General features: G+C 35.3%; 1 protein-coding gene across 1 annotated transcript; it reads right to left on the reverse strand.

The window, feature by feature from the left end:
* Positions 1–228: 228 nt before the first annotated feature.
* On the reverse strand, positions 229–19,806 carry LOC121411807 (complex I assembly factor ACAD9, mitochondrial-like). Its single transcript, XM_041604674.1, is given in 17 exon segments — positions 229–754; positions 3,557–3,758; positions 4,755–4,832; positions 6,381–6,516; positions 7,780–7,988; positions 8,626–8,816; positions 9,323–9,472; positions 10,448–10,550; positions 11,219–11,290; positions 11,765–11,843; positions 13,705–13,805; positions 14,204–14,310; positions 14,819–14,920; positions 16,793–16,816; positions 16,819–16,885; positions 19,301–19,444; positions 19,447–19,806. Coding segments are annotated over 17 exon segments (2,046 nt in total). The 5' UTR covers positions 19,627–19,806; the 3' UTR covers positions 229–653.
* Between the last annotated feature and the right edge of the window lie 79 nt (positions 19,807–19,885).

A 19,885-nucleotide genomic window follows, 5' to 3' on the forward strand; every position in this document is an offset into this window, starting at 1 on the left:
ATTATTGACCCTTTACCAAAGCTATACACAGGCTTTAAGGGTTCCTGGCAAACTTTCATAGATAATTTTCTTCATGTTAATGTGTTTACTAATATCAACTTGATATCAGGGTTAGTTGCCCTTTTAAGAATACTAGAATATTGCAAGCCTTAGGCCAATAGGGCACTATGAATGGAAAAAGCTTTGAGCAGTCAGTTCCATTTCGCAAAATGCTTTAAAATTTTTTTAAATCTCAACTGAATAGTGATTGCATTCCAGCTTGTATGAATCAGGTATTGGACAAATGAACAACATTTACAACTTGATATAGAATTGCAAGTTGGCCCAATTTTTTTTAAACTTGTTAATATAGTGCAGCGATTAACAGCACTTGAAAATTCATTTTTGTCCAATAGTTTATTCCACTGGAATTGCTCTTATGGAAATAAATAAAATAGAACTACCATAGCTATTTCAAACCATATAAATTGTCAAACAAATGTAAAAAATAAGTTCATTTCAAGTCACAAAACTCTGCAAACCAGAATTTTGTAGAAAAATGGCAAAATTAACCTTTGTATTGGTTATGGAATTAAATGACATGGAACTGCTTGCAGAAGTTTGGATACTTTCACAATTTTGTGAAAACAAGTGGTTAGGTTTGAGGATGTAGTTTAGAATTCCCTGGTGAGAGGATGCGATGCCTTGTAACCATGGTTTTCAAAGACTTCATCAGCGATCCTCATGATGGATGCATCGTTGTTCAGATTTGGAGCTGAGGACAGACAGAAAAGAAATAGACATTAAATTATCATTAATAATTCAAAGATTTATTACACATCCTGCCCCATTTCTCTAAAGTAAGTATTGAGTAACCTTGCCATTCAATGGCAATGACCATGGCAATGAATACGATGCTAAACAGCCAATCAAAGTCAAGGATTCCATGGGACTTACTATTGGACGGCAAAGTTACCCATAACAGTAACTTTTATGCAACAGGCCCCAGATGCAAAACTGCCAATATTAATATTCACCTTATTACAAGTGCTTTAACATCTGACCTGACTAATAACATGTCTATTCACAAATCTATATTGCACATACAACATTTGTTGTCTATGGAACAAAGCCACCCTGGCAATCTTTTATCATGAACTGACATGGCCTTTGGAGGTGGATTGATACAGAAGCTGTCTGGGTATCATGACACAAAGCTTATTGATAGATCGTTCATACATTGCACCCAATTATCAATATCATTAAATACAAACTTCAGTTGTACGACCAATCATGAAAGCCAATATGCCAAGCCAGTTCAAATACCACCAGCTCAAGACCTAAACTACTGATATAGTTCCTATCCAGCGTTCTCGCCAGAAAAAAATTCACCCATGTCGGGGACTTGTGCTGCCACTCCTGGGGGTGGGTGCAGGAGGGGGGTTCGCGGAGCGCGGAAGCGACGGCCTTTTCATCAAATAGAGACGCTAAGGAAGCCCCATTGTGGCGTATTTTTAAGCCCACACAAATGCACATAAATGCACAGATACTTGCCGTTCAGTCCAAAGAAAGAGAAGTGCAGCTTTCCAGCTTATGAATTGTAAATATTTTCGAGAAAAAAAGAGTCGGGCCCTGGTCGGACCAGACATGAGAAGTCAAAGGGCTTTGTCGTGTTTCTAGATTTAGGCTGGATCTGCAAAAACATGTCCGCCGCTCCGTCGATCGTCTATATAGCGCGCGCGTATCGTGCATGCACCTAGTTAGCGATCTGTGCATACATGTACGGTACAGTATACAAAATGCGCATCCAACGAGCGTCGGCGCTAGCTAGGGCCCTGCACTGATTTTCATTTGCAAGTGGTCTTAAGTTGGTGGGACTTCGGCGCAACCCGATAAATGAAGTTGATATCACTAAGATGAGTTCATGGAGTGTATTATTTTTTTCTAGATATTTCCATTTAATTTTTCCACGCATGTCGCTGAAATTTTACGCATGGTTCCACTTGGTCTCCATTTCCGCACGCATGGTGTTTGAACCATGCGTATTATACACTGGCGAGAACGCTGTTCCTATCTCCCTATTGCAGATGGGCAATTCCATAAAATAGTCAACCTTTTTGCACATCGGACCCCCAATTTTCTCGAGTTTTACTTCACTTCATAAACTGACCAAGTCATGACCATTTGAGAGCATTACAGACTATCAAAAGAACCAGAAATCAGAGACAAAAATTTCACATACATGGGGTTGGACATACATCTTATATGGGATTGCCCAGATGCAACAAGAATTCATCCATGAAAAATGTCCAGAGAAACGATGTCAATACAGTGGGCCATATTCAGAGGACCTGTTTAACTTACAACATAGTCTAACTTGGTGCTTACATCACAGGAAGCAAAAAAAATGTCAAAATTTTGTTTTCTGAGGGTGTTTCACAAAGATTGAAGTATGACTTTGAGACGCACTTAAATGCCTAGTTGCGTGCGGTATAAAAGGCATGACAGCATTGGTTAGAACATGCAAAGAGGACGCGCACTACTACGTATTGATCAATTAGATTGTGTGTTGTATTTCAGATACACGTCGGCATTTAAGTGCAATTTAAGTCATATGTAAATCTTTGTGAAACACCCCCCTGGTGTGTTGTACATTTCTTATGTTAATTACTTTGTTTTCCCCATGCACTAATATAAAAACTACTTTAGTTACTATTCCCTGACAGCTATAAATGATTTGAGGGTCACATGAGCTGAAAGACTGAACCTGTACTACTAGAGATCTCTGTCACTTGTGGCTATCCACAGTTAAACCACAACTTAGATCAGAGTTTAAATTACACATTAACCCTAACTAGACCAGGCTTTTTTGGCTGTTCTGTGGCCTGAGATCTCGGCCGCCAATCGCGCGAGCGCCGCAAAAAATTTGCACGCTGGTAGTGTGCAATGTAATCTACAAGGCTGTATGGTAAAATTTTCCAAAATAATGAGATTTATTTTATTTGAATTATGCTAATTTATGCATAAATCATACTTTTTGCTCTAATTCACTAAATAAAGCTCCTAGAATGCTAATTTTTGGTGAAAATATTCTTTGTAGCATTCTTAACAATCACAGTTGAAAAAAACTTCGTTTTGGAAATCAATTTCTTATGTATTTTATTGTTTTATGAATTTCTTATATATTTCTGTTTTTCAACCTTTTGTTTTTCTTTGTTTTTTTCACCAGATTTATTGTACAGACTTTTTGAAGCATAATTATGCTAAAATCAATTAATTTCAGTTGTTTAAAGTAAAGATAATCATATCTTTATGAATAAGATGAGAAAATTTTTGGTCTGACATGCACCCACGAAATGTTGCGTAATTTCAGAACCGCATATCCGGGTGTCGTTAATTTGGTCTCAAAAGATGTGCGAGACTTAAAAATGTATAAACTCCGTGAGTGGCACGGTAAAAAAAAATTCGCGCGGCGGAATGATCGCAGAAAATGTTGAGGGGGGTTGATTCAACCCCCTCCCCCTGGCCATTTTAGGGTTAAAGTTTACAGCATGGGCCAATAAGTAAGAAAGCATACCTAGACCGATCTCATGCATATTTTGTCCAACCCGCTGGGCGGCTTCATTGACGAAGGTGGTTGCGATAAGGATGTCATGGTCACAGTTCCTGAGGCCAACGGTCTTGGCTCTTGAGGCCCTGGACAGGACGGCAGTCATACCATACAGATCAATCAAGATGTCAGCCACTCTCTTCAAGATCATCTGTTCCTTGACAATTTCCTAAACATGAAGAAATTTGATGATGTAATGATTATTTATTTATGTCATATTGAGTAAAATCTTATAACAAGGCCAGGCAGCTATGTCACAATGAGTTATATCATGTCTGATGTAAAATCGTCATGTAAAACCAACGTGCAATCACACTGATGACTTCACATAGGAGCCATCCCCTGACCAATAATCTAACAAATGTGATAATATACTACATACTGCACAAAAACCGAGAATTTAAGAAGGAATTTAAGTCACATTTTAATTTTAAATTACAAAAAACCCCAACTTCTTCTATTTCATGATGTATTCAAATTTCATAAGCGAAAAATACTCTGGGGTGACTTTTCCTGACTTGAAACTTCAAAGACTAGAGACATTGCAATTCAATTGTCTGAGCCACAAGGATGCAGCTATATTGCAGTGACTTCTACTGCCTCTCACAATGCCTTGTGTCAACCAACTGTAAATTACTTCCCATGAACTTTATAATATGAAAAAGACCCATTCAGAGCTACAGCTTGGCAATTCCATAAAGTATACATGGGACTTACCAGCAATAAGTTTTCTCTGTTTAAGTGCCCTCAGTTCAATATGGTTGAAGACTGAAAACAGCCACTTACGATACAAGTAGATATCATCGCTCCCTCTCTCACCCACTTCATTTATACTAATTGGTCCAGCAGTGTATAAATCCAGGGGCCCCGTTTCACAAAAGTTACTATTATGTTAACATTTCATCCAATGTTAACTTCCATGGAATCATTGATTCTGATTGGCTGTTAACTATTGTTTCCATGGTAGTTACCATTGGATGGCAAAGTTACCATTATAGTAACTTTCATGCAACCGACCCCAGATCCAGACCAAGGCTTGAGCAGATCATGAAGTGAAATAAGGATGGATGAAAATAGGGGTCGGATATGCAAAACAGCTGATTTACAGAATTGCCCAATTAATAGAAAGTTGCTGCTGATGACAGGGATGATGATCAATGTTTACCTTCTTGTATTTGCTGAGAATTCCTTCTACTACACCCTGGAATGCGGAGACACAATGAGCTAGTTGCTTTCCACTTGCCTTTAACAAAAAAATGAATAAATAAATACAAAGAATCATCAAACAGGTCTATGGACATTCATACAGTATCAGTTTGTTTATTTGCGATTGTAAAGGACTGCAGTTTATTTTATGTGGTACACATTTCTATGTGATTTTGCGGTTTGGTGGACACATGTGGTGGAGTTATTAAAAATTGTTCTCAAATTGGGCTAAATTCATAACTATGAAAGGGGAAAGAGTATTTCTTTAAACAGGGAGCTGGAAAATAGTAACAATAATGATTTTTCTAAATGGTAGGCAGCTATGCATGTAGTCTAAAAATAATGAAAAGATTACTGGCAGGAATTTATTCCTGACACACATGATGCTTAACAGTTGCTCTGCCAGGTCAATTGGGCAGTATTTCTGTAGAGTGCTCACAGACTTCTGATAAAGTAAGTGTTAAGGGCTATATAAGCAAGTATAGTATTATCATTCTTACATATTTGTCAACTTTACTATCTACATTCATACAACAAACAATGTGTTTCGGATCAAACTTATCCAGAGGCCCGTTTAATAAAGCTGTTCTTAAGATACAAATGACTTTACACACAACTGGTGACCCTTTCTTGCGCTAAATGATATCCCTATGTAACTGATTTAGCACCTGAGAACAGGCTCTAGTCGTGCACAAAGTTGTGCGTAACTTTAGGAACAGCTTTATGAAACAGTACCCAGGTGGGTGTTTCATAAAGCTGTTCGTAAGTTAAAGGACAAGTCCACCCCAACAAAAACTTGATTTGAATAAAAAGAAAAAAATTCAACAAGCATAACACTGAAAATTTCATCAAAATCGGATGTACAATAAGAAAGTTATGACATTTCAAAGTTTTACTTCATTTCACAAAAACAGTTATATGAACGAGCCAGCTACATCCAAATGAGAGAGTCGATGATGTCATTCACTCACTATTTCTTTTGTTTTTTTATTGTTTGAAATATGAAATATTTTGATTTTCTCGTCATTGTCATGTGAAATGAAGTTTCATTCCTCCCTGAACACGTGGAATTCCATTATTCAAACATTTTGTGCTTCAGGCAAGGAGGTCCCAATCGTCTAATTTGTAAAAATTGAAATATATAATTCAAACAATAAAAAACAAAAGAAATAGTGAGTGAGTGACATCATCAACTCTCGCATTTGGATGTAACTGGCTCGTTCATATAACTATTTTGTTAAAAATAAGCGAAACTTTGAAATGTCATAACTTTCATATTTTTCATCCGATTTTGATGAAATCTTCAGCATTGTGCTTGTCTGATTTTTCTCTATTGATTCAAATCAACATTTTTCTGAGGTGGACTTGACCTTTAAGAGCAACTTTAAGAACGACTAGTGATCCTTCCTTGCGATAAATGGTAGATTCATTGGCGATGGTTAAGAGCGTAAAAAGGATCACCAGTCTTTCTTAAGGTCGCTCTTAACTTACGAACAGCTTCATGAAATGGACCCCAATCTACGGTACACAAGTACGGTACACAATTAGAGGACCCAACTGCAGTCTTTGAAAGAGTGGTATATACCTGAAGAGAAGGATGTACACCTCCATCATCATGCTGGAGTTTGACAGCACTCGACTTGAGTCCTAGACGACCAAGCATTCGACCCCCCAGCATCTTGAAGGCAAAACCTGGGTTCGCTACTGGATTCTGCAGTTTCCTGTAGACAAAAAATAAAAAACAAACAGGGAATAAAATACAGTGACTTAATTAGTTAAATTGGTGTCTTTCATTTGCATCAGGGGTGTCTCACTCAGAGTTAGGTGTGACTGAAAATACACATCTACTTTACAATGCGGATGCTTTACATGATGGGAGATGCACATTTTAGCCCTTTAAACCTCAAAACCATTCAGAAAGCCATGGGCCCGTATTCTGATGTCGGGTTTAACTTAAACTCAGGTTTAAAGTTGTGGTTTAAGTATGGATAGCCAATTGTTACATAAATCACTAACTGTAGAGATATCATATTTCAGCTCATTTGGCTCTCAAATCATTAATATTTGTCTATGAAGTATAAATGATGATTGTATTCACCATCGATGAATCAGGAAAGACAACAGTAAACATAGGAAACATACAAATTAATAAATAATTTGACACTTTAAGCTTCCCATAATTTTAGCACAGAGTTAGACCATGGTCTAAGTTAAACTTGACTTCAGAATACGGGCCATGGTCTTTTACAATTGCGATATTACAGTATTTCCAGATGCACAACCTTAAGTACTTTCTAAATCCCCCATCTATTCACACCACAAAAAACTGCAATACTGCCACAATATGGTATATCTACAATTGAGTCAGAATGTCTTGATCTACACAACCAACGCTTGTAATCTCCCCCAAACCAGAGCATCATAATTGTGTAACATAACAAGTGAGCACATATTGGGTGATTTCAAGTTCGGTGTTGGCCTTGGTGTTGGTGTTAGTGTTGAAATTTTGATTGCTTCCCCTAGCTCCAAAACTTATTAAGAGTTTGTAAAACTGATCCAGATCACATTATTGACATCTCTGCAACTAGTGAGTGACTTTTCGGGACCATCCTCATTTTATGTTTGGTGTTATAATCGTGTAAAAATTGACCCAACACCAACACCAAAAGGTCAACACTGAACTTGAAATCACCCCACTGTTTATACACAAAAGAGCCATAGCATTTGCTGTATGGCATCCCAGGGTAATGGCATATGGGATATAAGACAAGGGAATGAGTTAGCTTACCACAATATCATCGAGGTATTTTGTCTTTTGGGTCCTTCCGACAAAAATCAGCGCTTTTTAGAAGGCAAAATACTTGTTAACTCACTGGTACCTATTCATATACATCATCAAAAGGTTTACATCTGTAAAAAAAAAAGCCTTCACCTTAATTTTTGCGGTTAGCTGGTTTAAAAGAAGAATGTGGTATCATACTCACTTGACCATTGCACCGAGTTCCTTCCCAGCATGCTGCATGCAGGTGAGAGCCACGTACAAGCGCAGGATCTCATTGGTTCCCTCAAAGATTAGGAGGATACGACAATCACGGAGGAAGCGCTCGTACGGATAATCCTTCATGTAGCCCAAACCACCAAGAATCTGAAGAGCTTCGCTGACACACGTCCATCCTCCTTCTGAACTGAAGATCTACACATGAATGTGATTTAATGGGACTATCACCTGATGTATACAAACATCATTAAACCACAAGAGCAATCTGTGACCAGGGGGGTGTTTCACAAAGATTTAAGTATGACTTAGAGTCGCACTTAATTGCCTAGTTGCATGCAGTATAAAAGGCATGACCTTGTTGGTCAGATTATGCCAAGAGGACACGCACTACTGATCAATAAGACTGCATGTTGCATATGTATCATGTACGGGTTGGCATTTCAGTGCGAGTCTAACTCATGCTTAAATCTTTGTGAACCCCTCCCCCCCCCATTCATGTTTGAATATTTCCTGTGTCTCGTGAAATAATATAAATGTCTATAATCATAAGATTTCTATTTTTACTGTCTGTTGTCGAGAAAATGAGATAATATGCAAATTAAAGAATCAACAGCTATTTGCTTCACATGCTATTATCTGGATCAATATTCAAATGCAGAGGTTGGTGTCAATAAAAAGAGAGATTTCAACTAAGAATAACACCAGTGCCTTTCCAACATTACAGAAAAGAGTACTAACTTTGTCCAAAAAAATTGTTTAAAAAAAATCAAGATGTCTTGATCATTCCTAATATAATTAGCTTCTATTGAATTGAACTGATTAACAGACATACCTTAACCATCGCTGCCTCTACGGAACAATCTGGTTTGCCCGGCCTATCCAAGAGACCGGCTGTGAGGTAAGCCATGCTCTCCATCACATACGCTGTCATGGTCATCCTACCTATCTTCTCCTGTATCATGCCAAACTCCTTCAGCTTGGTGTCAAACTGCTTCCGCTGTGAGGCATGGTCCGCAGCCATACCTGAAAGTGAACAGAAAGAAAAGATATATAAAAATATTGTAGCTGTCATGATGGTATTAAAAAATTGATTTACATTAATAGTATTTTGCTGCCAGGCTGTTAATACCTCATATTAAAAAAAAAAAAAAGATTTTATAGTACTGAAACAAGTAGCAGCCTTCTTTTGCATAGAAAGAGTTCTCTACAGAATTAGGATATCGTTTTCAGACAATATGAGGTTGCTACTACTATCTTAATTCTAAAATACGGCTTTTTCTGAGCAGACCTGTAATATCTTTTAGCTCTGGTGTGAAAGATATTACAGGTCTCCTCAGTAATATCTTTTAGCTCTGGTGTGAAAAGCAGTAATTGCAATCATAACAAGAAGAATTGATAGATTATAAAAAAGTTACAAAACTGAATTAAATAAGGTCCAATGATAATACTAATAGACGAGGTACAATAATAATACCAAATAAAAAGGTACAACACTGAATTACACAGAAAGCAAGATTAACAAGGCTTACCAATGAGTTTTTTCAGCATGCCTGCTCCCGAGCTACCCATACTGAAGCGTCCACTATTGAGGATGTTCATTGCAATCTTGAATCCACCACCTACTTCACCAATGATGTTCTCAAGAGGTACAGGGGTGTTGTCAAAGTGAACCTCACAGGCTGAAATAAAACAATCAATCAATATGTTTTTTAAAAGTAACAGTGAATTGCTATCGTCTGACACGTGGTATCTACATATCTATGCCTCCTATCTTCTTCATATTCATTCCCCTTTTTGAATTTTTTTTTCACTCCACTCCACTTCACTTCTCTGCTTAAATGGTAATGCATATTGTATTTTCAATTTCATCTTGAATTAATGATTTATAAATTACATTCAATCTTCGAGTTAGTCTCGCCTTTTTTGTTCAACAAGTCTTACGTTTATTACATCTACTTCTTGTAATCACATCAACTATAATATTTGCTAATGAAGTATTGCCAACTTGTTTCATTAATTTGTATATCTTTTTTGGTTACAAAGTAATATTTTTGTTTTGATATATAAATAAAATCACACTTTGAACTTGAAATTCTCATGCACTTTACAACTTCAAGTTAATAAACAGCACATCAACATATAATTTCATTCTTTTATTCAACCAACTTTCATATAAACAAGGAGATCCATAGATACAGAATCAACAAACTATACAAATCTACAAAATCAAGGCTTCCGTAGGTTTACGTCAATACGTATAGATTGTTCCTAAATCTTATGCTAGACAAATTAAAGAAGACATTATTAATTTCAAAAAGGTCTTCATTGAATCTTACAATCTACCTGTATCTCACAATCTCAGGATACTGTATATGTTATTTGTTAAAGACTCTTGTCCTTATAGACCAATCTTTTTTAATAGCAGTTTCTAATTTTGGGCTTCATGTATGCCTAACAAAAAATGATTTATGAACTGACATAGCAACACATCTGGCTCATTGCATAACCCATTGAAAATGGTTATGTTTTGGCACCCCCCCAAAAAAAGTTAGTTCCACAAAATCTGGCTATTTCAAAAAGCTTTTGGCCTGACAGCAATTTTTAGCGGTCTTAAACCATCCGACCGGTGCCAGTGTCCCGCGCTGAATACATACTGTTTGAACCTCTGATGCCCAGTTTATCTTCAGGCTTGCCATTGGTAATCCCTCCAAAGTTCCTCTCAACAAAGAAGGCTGTAATCTTCTCTTGTGTATTACCCTGAAAGTGTATTCAATTGACAGACAGGTTCGCAGTTAGCCCATGTCATGAATGTCCTGCACAGTATATCTACAGATATTCTACAACATGAAGAAGTCTTTTGGTGAACTTAGATCAGGCAATAAATTCCATTATTATTTATTTAACCAAAAAAAATTACATACACATTACATCAGAAACATGCAAAAAAAATTGCAGGAACGGCTTGTGGGTCAGGGGGCACAAAAGCGAATTCCAGCACTGTTGCCCGGAGGCATGTGCCCCCACAATTTTTATAAATCTGAAAAAAACACACTCGTAAAAAGTGGATATTAGACAAAAAAAAATTACTGGACTGATTTACAATAAGATCAAACAAATTTAGACATAAAGGATTTGAAAAATCTATAAAGCAGTGAACATTGTATAATTATATAAGACCAAGTGGGTAGGAATATGGTACAATATTAATAATCATGCTATGAATTCTGAATGTTTTTAATGTCAATGTTGCACAATAAATGTCATGTTTGACTTTCTAGCAAACAGAAATGAATAATACTAATACAATCAGATATAACATTTATACGTATGTAAAAACAAAAAAATTTTAAAGGTATTTGGTCTCTCAAAGATTTTAAAAAGGTCATCGTAATGTCTAAGGAAAGTACTTGAAACCCTTGACATACCTGTTCATCAACTACATCAGTTCTTGCAAAGACTGTGAATACATCAGCAATGCCTCCATTAGAGATCCAAATCTATATGACCAACAAAAAAATAAATTGCAGAGAACAGTTTAATAATTTATTTGAAAATAGCACCAGTGTACACTCAAAAATACTTGCCAACCCCTTTATAGGAATATTTTTTAAAGAAATTTTCAACAACAGCAAAAGAAGGAACAATCTTTGATTTCTTACACATTATGTCACACAAACTTGTTCAAAATATAAATGAATACATAGCTCATATCCTTCCAAAATAGGAATATATCTTTTCAACAGATAGCAAGTATAACTATAGGCCTACTTAATCTCTTTTAATCTGATCTATAATGTACAAACAATACACCAAGGTTGATTTCATTCAAGTATAGGTTAAAACACAAAACAATGGTTGACTGATATTTTTTCTCCTGAAAAGTTGTTTGTTTTTATATTTTCATATGACACATTACAGGTAACTTTCTGCCAATAACAACTTAATTTTAAGTAATTTTGAGGACTGCTTACCTTTCCCCCATTTAGAAGATAGTGCTTTCCATCTGGACTTAGAGTTGCCTTGGTTCGTATCGAGGCTGCATCACTACCACTGTAAACATCAAAACACAAATCATATCATTCAAAATGGTTCAATAATCTCTGCATGGTTCCCATTCACCTATTCTTCATTAGAGATACACACCATCTATAGATTCAAGATTAATGTTTTTACTCTTCAAACTGGCAACAATCATTGATTTTATATTCATTCCAATACTTTGAAAAATATAAATAAAGTTGATCAGTATCTCCCCCCCCCCAAAAAAAAAGCAATTTGATAATTTTACCAATCACTTTAATCAAAAAATTTTGGGGACTTTAATTCCATTTAAATGCAGAAAATGCATTATACTACTGAATAACAGGAAAAATACATATCTTATAATAATGACAACAACAATACACTATAGCAACACCAACAACACCACACTATACACACTCCTTATTATCAATTGCAATTGCACTTGCATAATAGCTTTCCATAAAAAAAATCCTTTATGGGAAATTATCATAATAAAGACTGATAGAATAATATAATTTATGTGCTATCCACTCTGCAGAATGCTGTTGTCCCCTTTTATCCATTAACACCAATTTTTACAGCAGAAAGCACATCAAAATGGCAATATACTTATGATTAAAAAAAGAAACAAGTGGAATGCCTCTGGCCGTCTCACCTGCATCACGCGGTTCAATATAGCAGCAGTGCTGACTTTGAATACTACTCTAACTCGCACAAGATGTTCAGTGATACATGTTTACTGTTATGTCCACTTTTTATGAACTAGACCAATAAACTTACAGAGATATGATGGTTATTCAACAAAAAACCCCAATATGGCCAAAGTTCATTGACCTTACATGACCTTTGACCTTGATCATGTGACCTGAAACTCGAACAGGATGTTCAGTGATACTTGATTACTCTTATGTACAAGTTTCATGAATCAGATCCATAAACTTTCAAAGTTATGATGGTAATTCAACAGATACACCCAATTCGGCCAAAGTTCATTGACCTTTGACCTTGGTCATGTGACCTGAAACGCGCACAGGATGTTCAGTGATACTTGATTACTCTAATGTCCAAGTTAATGAACTAGACCAATAAACTTTTAAAGTTATGATGGTAATTCAACAGATACCCCCGATTCAGCCAAAGTTCATTGACCCTAAATGACCTTTGACCTTAATCATGAGACCTGAAACTTGCACAAAATGTTCAGTGATGCTTGATTACTATTATGTCCAAGTTTCACGAATCAGATCCATAAACTTTCAAAGTTATGATGGGAATTCAACAGATATCCCCAATTCGGCCAAAGTTCATTGACCCTAAATGACCTTTGACCTTGGTCATGTGACGTGAAACTCAGGCAGGATGTTCAGTGATACTTGATTAACCTTATGTCCAAGTTTCATGAACTAGGTCCATATATTTTCTAAGTTATGATGACATTTCAAAAACTTAACTTCAGGTTAAGATTTCGATGTTGATTCCTCCAACATGGTCTAAGTTCATTGACCCTAAATGACCTTTGACCTTGGTCATGTGACATGAAACTCTACTAGGATGTTCAGTAATACTTGATTAACCTTATGGCCAAGTTTTATTAACTAGGTCCAAATACTTTCTAAGTTATGACGTCATTTCAAAAACTTAACCTCAGGTTAAGATTTGATGTTGACGCCGCCGCCGCCGTCGGAAAAGCGGCGCCTATAGTCTCACTCTGCTTCGCAGGTGAGACAACAAAAAACTTTTTAATGAATCCCTTTAATTTTTACATTATGTTTTCAACTGACCCATTTTCAAAGTAGAAAGCATGTCCTTTAAGATAAAGAAAGACTTTTTAGAATATCCTATAAGGCCAATTTTAAAGGAAGAAAGCAATTTTATACTTGTAACTCACCTTGAAGGCTCTGTAAGGCAGAAAGCAGCGACTAGTTCACCTGTAGCTAACTTAGGAAGATATTTGGCTTTTTGTTCTTCAGTTCCAGCAATCAATAGACCCTATATATGTTGAAAATAGTATTCATTCATTTCAATTTCAAAACAAACAAACATTCTCTTTACTTTGCTTTGCATGTATTGATTTATTTTACTTAAAACATTACCAAATATATCAATAACAGAAAATGTGTTTAATGAAAAACAATGCAGAAACAAATGTGTGCATAATAAGTGGTCTTCTATAATTAGGCAATATTTCAGACAAATATTTCAGTTTTCCATGATAAAATCTTCCAAATTATCAACCCACCTTAAAATGATAACCATCCCCACCAAAAATGGTACCTTTGTAAATGATTTTCAAAGATATCTCTGTCCCTGATTTTAATAAATTTTGTTGGACTTGCCGCAGGTATACTGTAACAGAATTAGCAAAAGATTTTTGTCTCATTACCAACCTTGAAGCCTATGGATTGATGTGCGGCTAACGTGACAGCTATGGACCCATCTTGGGCAGTTATTTCAGCTAAACGAGCAAACTCTGTGTTTGACAAACCAAGTCCACCTGTGCAAATAAGAGTATAAATCAAATGAAAAAAGTGAATGTTTATTCATTACTTACGTATAGTTTAAAGAGGGTACCCCCAATTAGAAGTAATATACTGTTTTACTTGGGGGCCCTGTACAACATAAAAACATAATAAAATGCATGGATATCAAAAAGTAAGAAAAAAATAATAAAATGCCATTCTCACGTATAAACGACTCAGCAATGATAACCAAAACAACGTGAATTTGAAAATAATTATGTACCACAGAAATATGGATATTAGAAAGAAAAAAATTGAAATATACAGGGGAAACAATTGAAAATAAAAGGGCAGCGAAAGAAGACGGGAAGCAGGGAGGAACATATTATCCGTTCACAAACACACATAATTCTTCACCTTTGTATAATACATGTAGCCTACATACAATATACAGTGCTTCAAGTAACTAAGTGATCTCTGAAAAAATTATCCTGTGCATATATACATACAAAGCAAAGTACCGTAAAAAAAAATTCTTATTACCATAATTTTCAGGAACCTGTTGACCAAAGAGACCAAGATCTTTTAAGCCTTGCAATGTCTTCTCATCGATTTTGGCATTTACATCAATTGTTTTGGAGTCCACTGTAGAAGATAAAAAGCAAATTCAGACTTAAAGGGATGGTCCAGGCTGAGAATTATATCTAACAGAATAGAGTAAAATTCACTGAGCAAAATGCTGAAAATTTCATCAAAATCGGACAACAAAAAAAAGGTTATTGAATTCTAAATTTTATCAATATTTTGTGAAAATAGTTATGCACATCATCATGATATGACGATGTCATATCCCCACTTTCCTTTTTCTTATGTTATTACATGAAATCATAATTGATTCATTTTTTCAAACATATGTGTAAATGATGTGTCTCCATTATTATCAAATAGGTTGCGCCAATAAATAACTAATGCACTTAATTCAATCCAAATTGTTTTACTTCTTGGTAGAAATACTTTTAATAAACCTAATTTCATATAATATAATACAAAAGAACAAGTGGGGATGTGACATCAGCCCACCTAATGAATATTCATGACGACATGCCTAGAACTGTTTCACCGGAATAATGCAAACCTTTAAATTTCAATAACTTAATTTGTTTATGATATCTGAATTTGATCAAATTGTCAGCATTTTGCTCTGTGAAATGTACTATAGGCCTATTTTATTGAGATATCTATATCTCCAGCCTGGACCAGTCCTTTAACATTAGATCACTTATTTCTCTAACTGGGTTCAGCATACTATATAGGCCTAAGAGTTATATTCAATATGAGCTTTGAAAAATATAAGACTGAAATTTGTACTAGCTGTATCAGACTTTCCAATATTCTTTGTGAATGTGTGCATCAGGTCTTCATTCTTGTATTACTTATATAGTCAGGTGACCTTCACACATAATACATGTGGCTGGAAGTATGCTTGAGGTAGCCACATGAACAAATCATATGAAAGCATTTAAATCTCTTTATATTTAAAAGGACACATTTTCATTATGCTTTCTTTTTTCTTGTATCGCCTCAATCAAGAACTGCAAGCCAACTTTCAAATCTGGTTTGACAGTGGACAATCTTGCTATTTCTATTAATTCACAGGATACAGATGTGATTTATCAATGATTTTTGTTTTCACTGCTATTCTTGATATCTCAAGAATAGCAAACATTGTTTATTTGGACAAATAAAAGAAATATGGCAAAGATTATAAAGTATTTTATACTTGTTTATACTGAATCAGAGAAGGAAATCTTCATCTTGTTTTTCTGTCAAACATATTTATTTTTTATAAGAAAACATTGTTTTTTTTATTAAAGTAAACTTGAATTTAATCTTATCAACTAGATCATGGTCCTTGGCCACCTTATTATCATAGTGAAGTATATAAACAGTGCAAAGTATGACAGGGTTAAGGTCCAATAGGACCAGTTAAAAACAATTATAAGATAAATAAATGTATCAAAGCATTTTCAAAACATTTCATTCCTGTATGTACTGAAACTAAGCTCTCTATACTCTCTATACAAAAGTGAGAACATAAACATCCCCCCCCCCAAAAAAAAAAGAGGGAGCAATTTGATTGAACAAGTCATAGATCACTTATCACATTATGCCATCATCACTTCAGAGGATAAATTTTGGTCATCGACATGCAACTTGTATGCAGCTCATTATGATGTCATCAAACGTAAATTTTGTGCTCTATGCTGCGCATCGCATTGCTTTCATTGTTGAACTTGTTGTATATTTCACGCATTCGCGCATGCGCATGAAGCTGTTCATATGCTCTCGTATTCAATAGGAAATTTTGTAAAGGAGCCTATGGGATATTTGTTGGATTTCAGTCCTTTTTTGGGGTACGCTCTCTTACTGCACAGGCTATTGATGCAGACCAAAACATGCGCTTTTAATGCATCCCTAAAACACTCTATAAATGATAATTTAAAATAACTTTCCTACCTTCTTCATTGAAATATTTCTCAATGGATCACACATTTGGTTGAGATGTTCAAACTGCTCCACTGAGATTTCAGGGAAAGGGAATGCATCATCCTACATGTTAAAGTAAAAAATGAACCCAAAGTTGATCACATGACAGGGTAATTTATAATATATATTAAATTTCGGAGATCTATTTTACTTGAACAAACACAGCCTAGTAGTAAAATCTACAGTTTTTTAATGTTGAAATATTGAATGCATACATGTAATGATAACATTTCTAATCCCAACATAAACAGAGCTCCTACAGGCAACTGTTGGATTTCCTGATGGTGTGAAGGCATTTCTTTTTGTTTTCCATGAGTATATATATTTCAAATTCATGTTATTCTGACTTGATTTGGTCAATAAGCACCACAGAGAGTTAACATGGACTGTGTCTAACAGTAGAGGTGCTGGTCCAAAAATGAGACATGAGGGTTGTCCCAGAAAACAAGAATATCCTCATAAACCAATACATATCATTTCTTAATAAATTGAGATTGTCCTATAGTATAAAGATTTATTTTTCTTCCTCCTGTGGGGCCGTGGGCAAAGATAGAGGAATTGAGAGTGCTAAAATAGATTTTGAGATACATGTATTTTGTAAGCATTGTTAGCATGTATTTTGTAAACCATTTTTATGGCTTGCCATCTTCCTTTGAAACCTTCATGTTTATGTTGTCTAGCCCTTTGACTGGTGTCTAGCACTTGACGGTGCCTAGATTTCTAAAATTTCTTGTGTGGAGAAATCACAATGAAGAAAATCCCTGTGAACTAGTATGATCCTTATTTTCAGCCTGGGGCCTTGTTTTCTGGGACAGTCTACTACTGTCTCTCTTAGGTCTAGATTTTCATTCTAAATTAAAAACAATTTTTTTTTCTGGGGTGGATGTCACTTGACCTTTAATGTCTAGATCTAACGTTAAAGGACAAGTCCACCCCAACAAAAAGCTGATTTGAATAAAAAGACATAAAATTTAACAAGCATAATCCTGAAAGTTTCATCAAATTCTAATGTAAAGTAAGAAAGTTATGACATTTTAAAATTTGGCTTAATTTCACAAAACAGTTACATGTACTTCCTGGTTGGTAAGCACATGAGGAAACTGATGACGTCATCCACTCACCAAATTTCTTTTAGTTTTATATTCTATTATGAAAATTTATGAAATCTTCTCATTGTCTCCTCATTGACAATCCACCAGTATGACTTTGTCAGAACAACTTCAAAAACTCCAAAACAGAGCATCTAGAATAATTTTATGCATAAACCCATATGAACATAAATCTATTTCCGAACTGCTGATCTGCTGAACTGGGAACAAATATGTAAAGCGAAGAAAGAGAAACATGTTATCATTTATGTATAAAATAATGCATGATTTGGCTCCTGAGTACGGTATATGAAGGAAAACTTTGTTACAACGGAAAACAAATATAATTTTAGAACATCAGGTCTGTTGGCTCTTCCTAAACCGAGAAGGCGAGAACCAACAATTGCAAACAAACTTTTATGTATCGTGCAACCGTGTTATACAATAAATTGCTGACAAAAATTTGCCAATCTGGCACACTTAAAGAATTCAATAGACAGATAAATGAATACTTGGCTGATGTATAGTCCATGTATGTTAGCATCTCTATTGCTACTCACAGGAAGGGGGAGGGAGGGGAGATGATACAGTAGGTTTTGGTTTGATAAATTGTATTGTGGATGGAGGTTGTTAATTGATACATTCAATTATACATATGTTATATATATTTCTTTTTCTTCCCACTTTTCTTTCCTTTTTCTTTTTCAATATCAAATTTTCTTTGTATTGCAATGTAAACTATTTTAATTTTTTTATGGACCCCATGGAAGAACAGAGTAATTTATGTCAATCACTCCGAAATTGGCAATCCTTTTGATTATTTTATTTGTTTTATCCAACATATTGTCAAATGTCAATTCATTTTATTTCTATTAATGCCATTTATTGTATTTTCAATAATCGGAAAATAAACAAACAATTGACAAATGAAACAATGATTAATTCCTCCCTGAACATATGGACTTCGCATTGTTTAGTACTACAGTAGAACCTATAATATATCATGGTTCAGTCAAGTTGGTTATCAAATCTGTAAAAAATAAAAATATTGTTAATTCAAACAATAAAAAACAAAAGAAATAATGAGGGACATCACATCATGGACTGTTAGTGTTGAGCATGTCACCGAGTTGTGCACTGTTTTGTGAAAAATAAGCCAAACTTTGAAATGTCATAACTTTCTTATTTTAACATTACTACACCAACAACAGCGTGACACTTTACAGCGAATATTCCGTAATTAATATGGCTGCTACTGCTAGTTTGATTTTTCACTATCTCTTCATTCAAATCAATGTTTTTCTGAGGCGGACTTGACCTTTCAGTTTCATTATATTTATAACTGAAGTAGGAATACATTTCATATTGTGGGCTAGTATACATACGGTACCTTGTTGAATTTGCCAAGACAAAGATTTTTGGCGAATCCGACTGGAGAAGCTGTGACTCGAGAGACGCTTGACGCCGCTGCCGAGCTCGGACTCACAGAATCTTGGAAGCGGGAGGCCGATGTGGCAACCCGCCGTGCTCCGGGGAAGAGTTTTGATGTGAACTACCGGCAGTGTGTCTTCCAATGTGAATTGTTCCTGTGGCAGGATCTGTCCATTTATGAAAGCAATTTGCAGATCTGTTTGGTCTGAGTTTGGTTCCATTAACATACCTTGATATTAATTGAGAATGAACATTTTGAACATTGCGAAAATTGCGGCAAAACATGACTGCATTCAATAATTTTCCAAAAGTTTTAAGATTTACTTGGGGACTTTCCCTGAATCTGCCAGCAAAGAACGGTAGAATTAATATTATGTAAGTGGGAGATTAGACTTATGATAAAGGGTGGTCTTAATTGATGGATGTTTTCTTTGTGGTTGCTGATAGAGAGGTTAAGAATTTTAACTCATTATGGATGGAATGAAATGGTTGAATAATAGAATAAATTAATATTGTCCCGAAAATGAATGTAATTTATACTGAT

The sequence above is a fragment of the Lytechinus variegatus genome, chromosome 3 (genome assembly GCF_018143015.1).
Source record: "Lytechinus variegatus isolate NC3 chromosome 3, Lvar_3.0, whole genome shotgun sequence".
Taxonomy (NCBI): Eukaryota; Metazoa; Echinodermata; class Echinoidea; order Temnopleuroida; family Toxopneustidae; genus Lytechinus; species Lytechinus variegatus.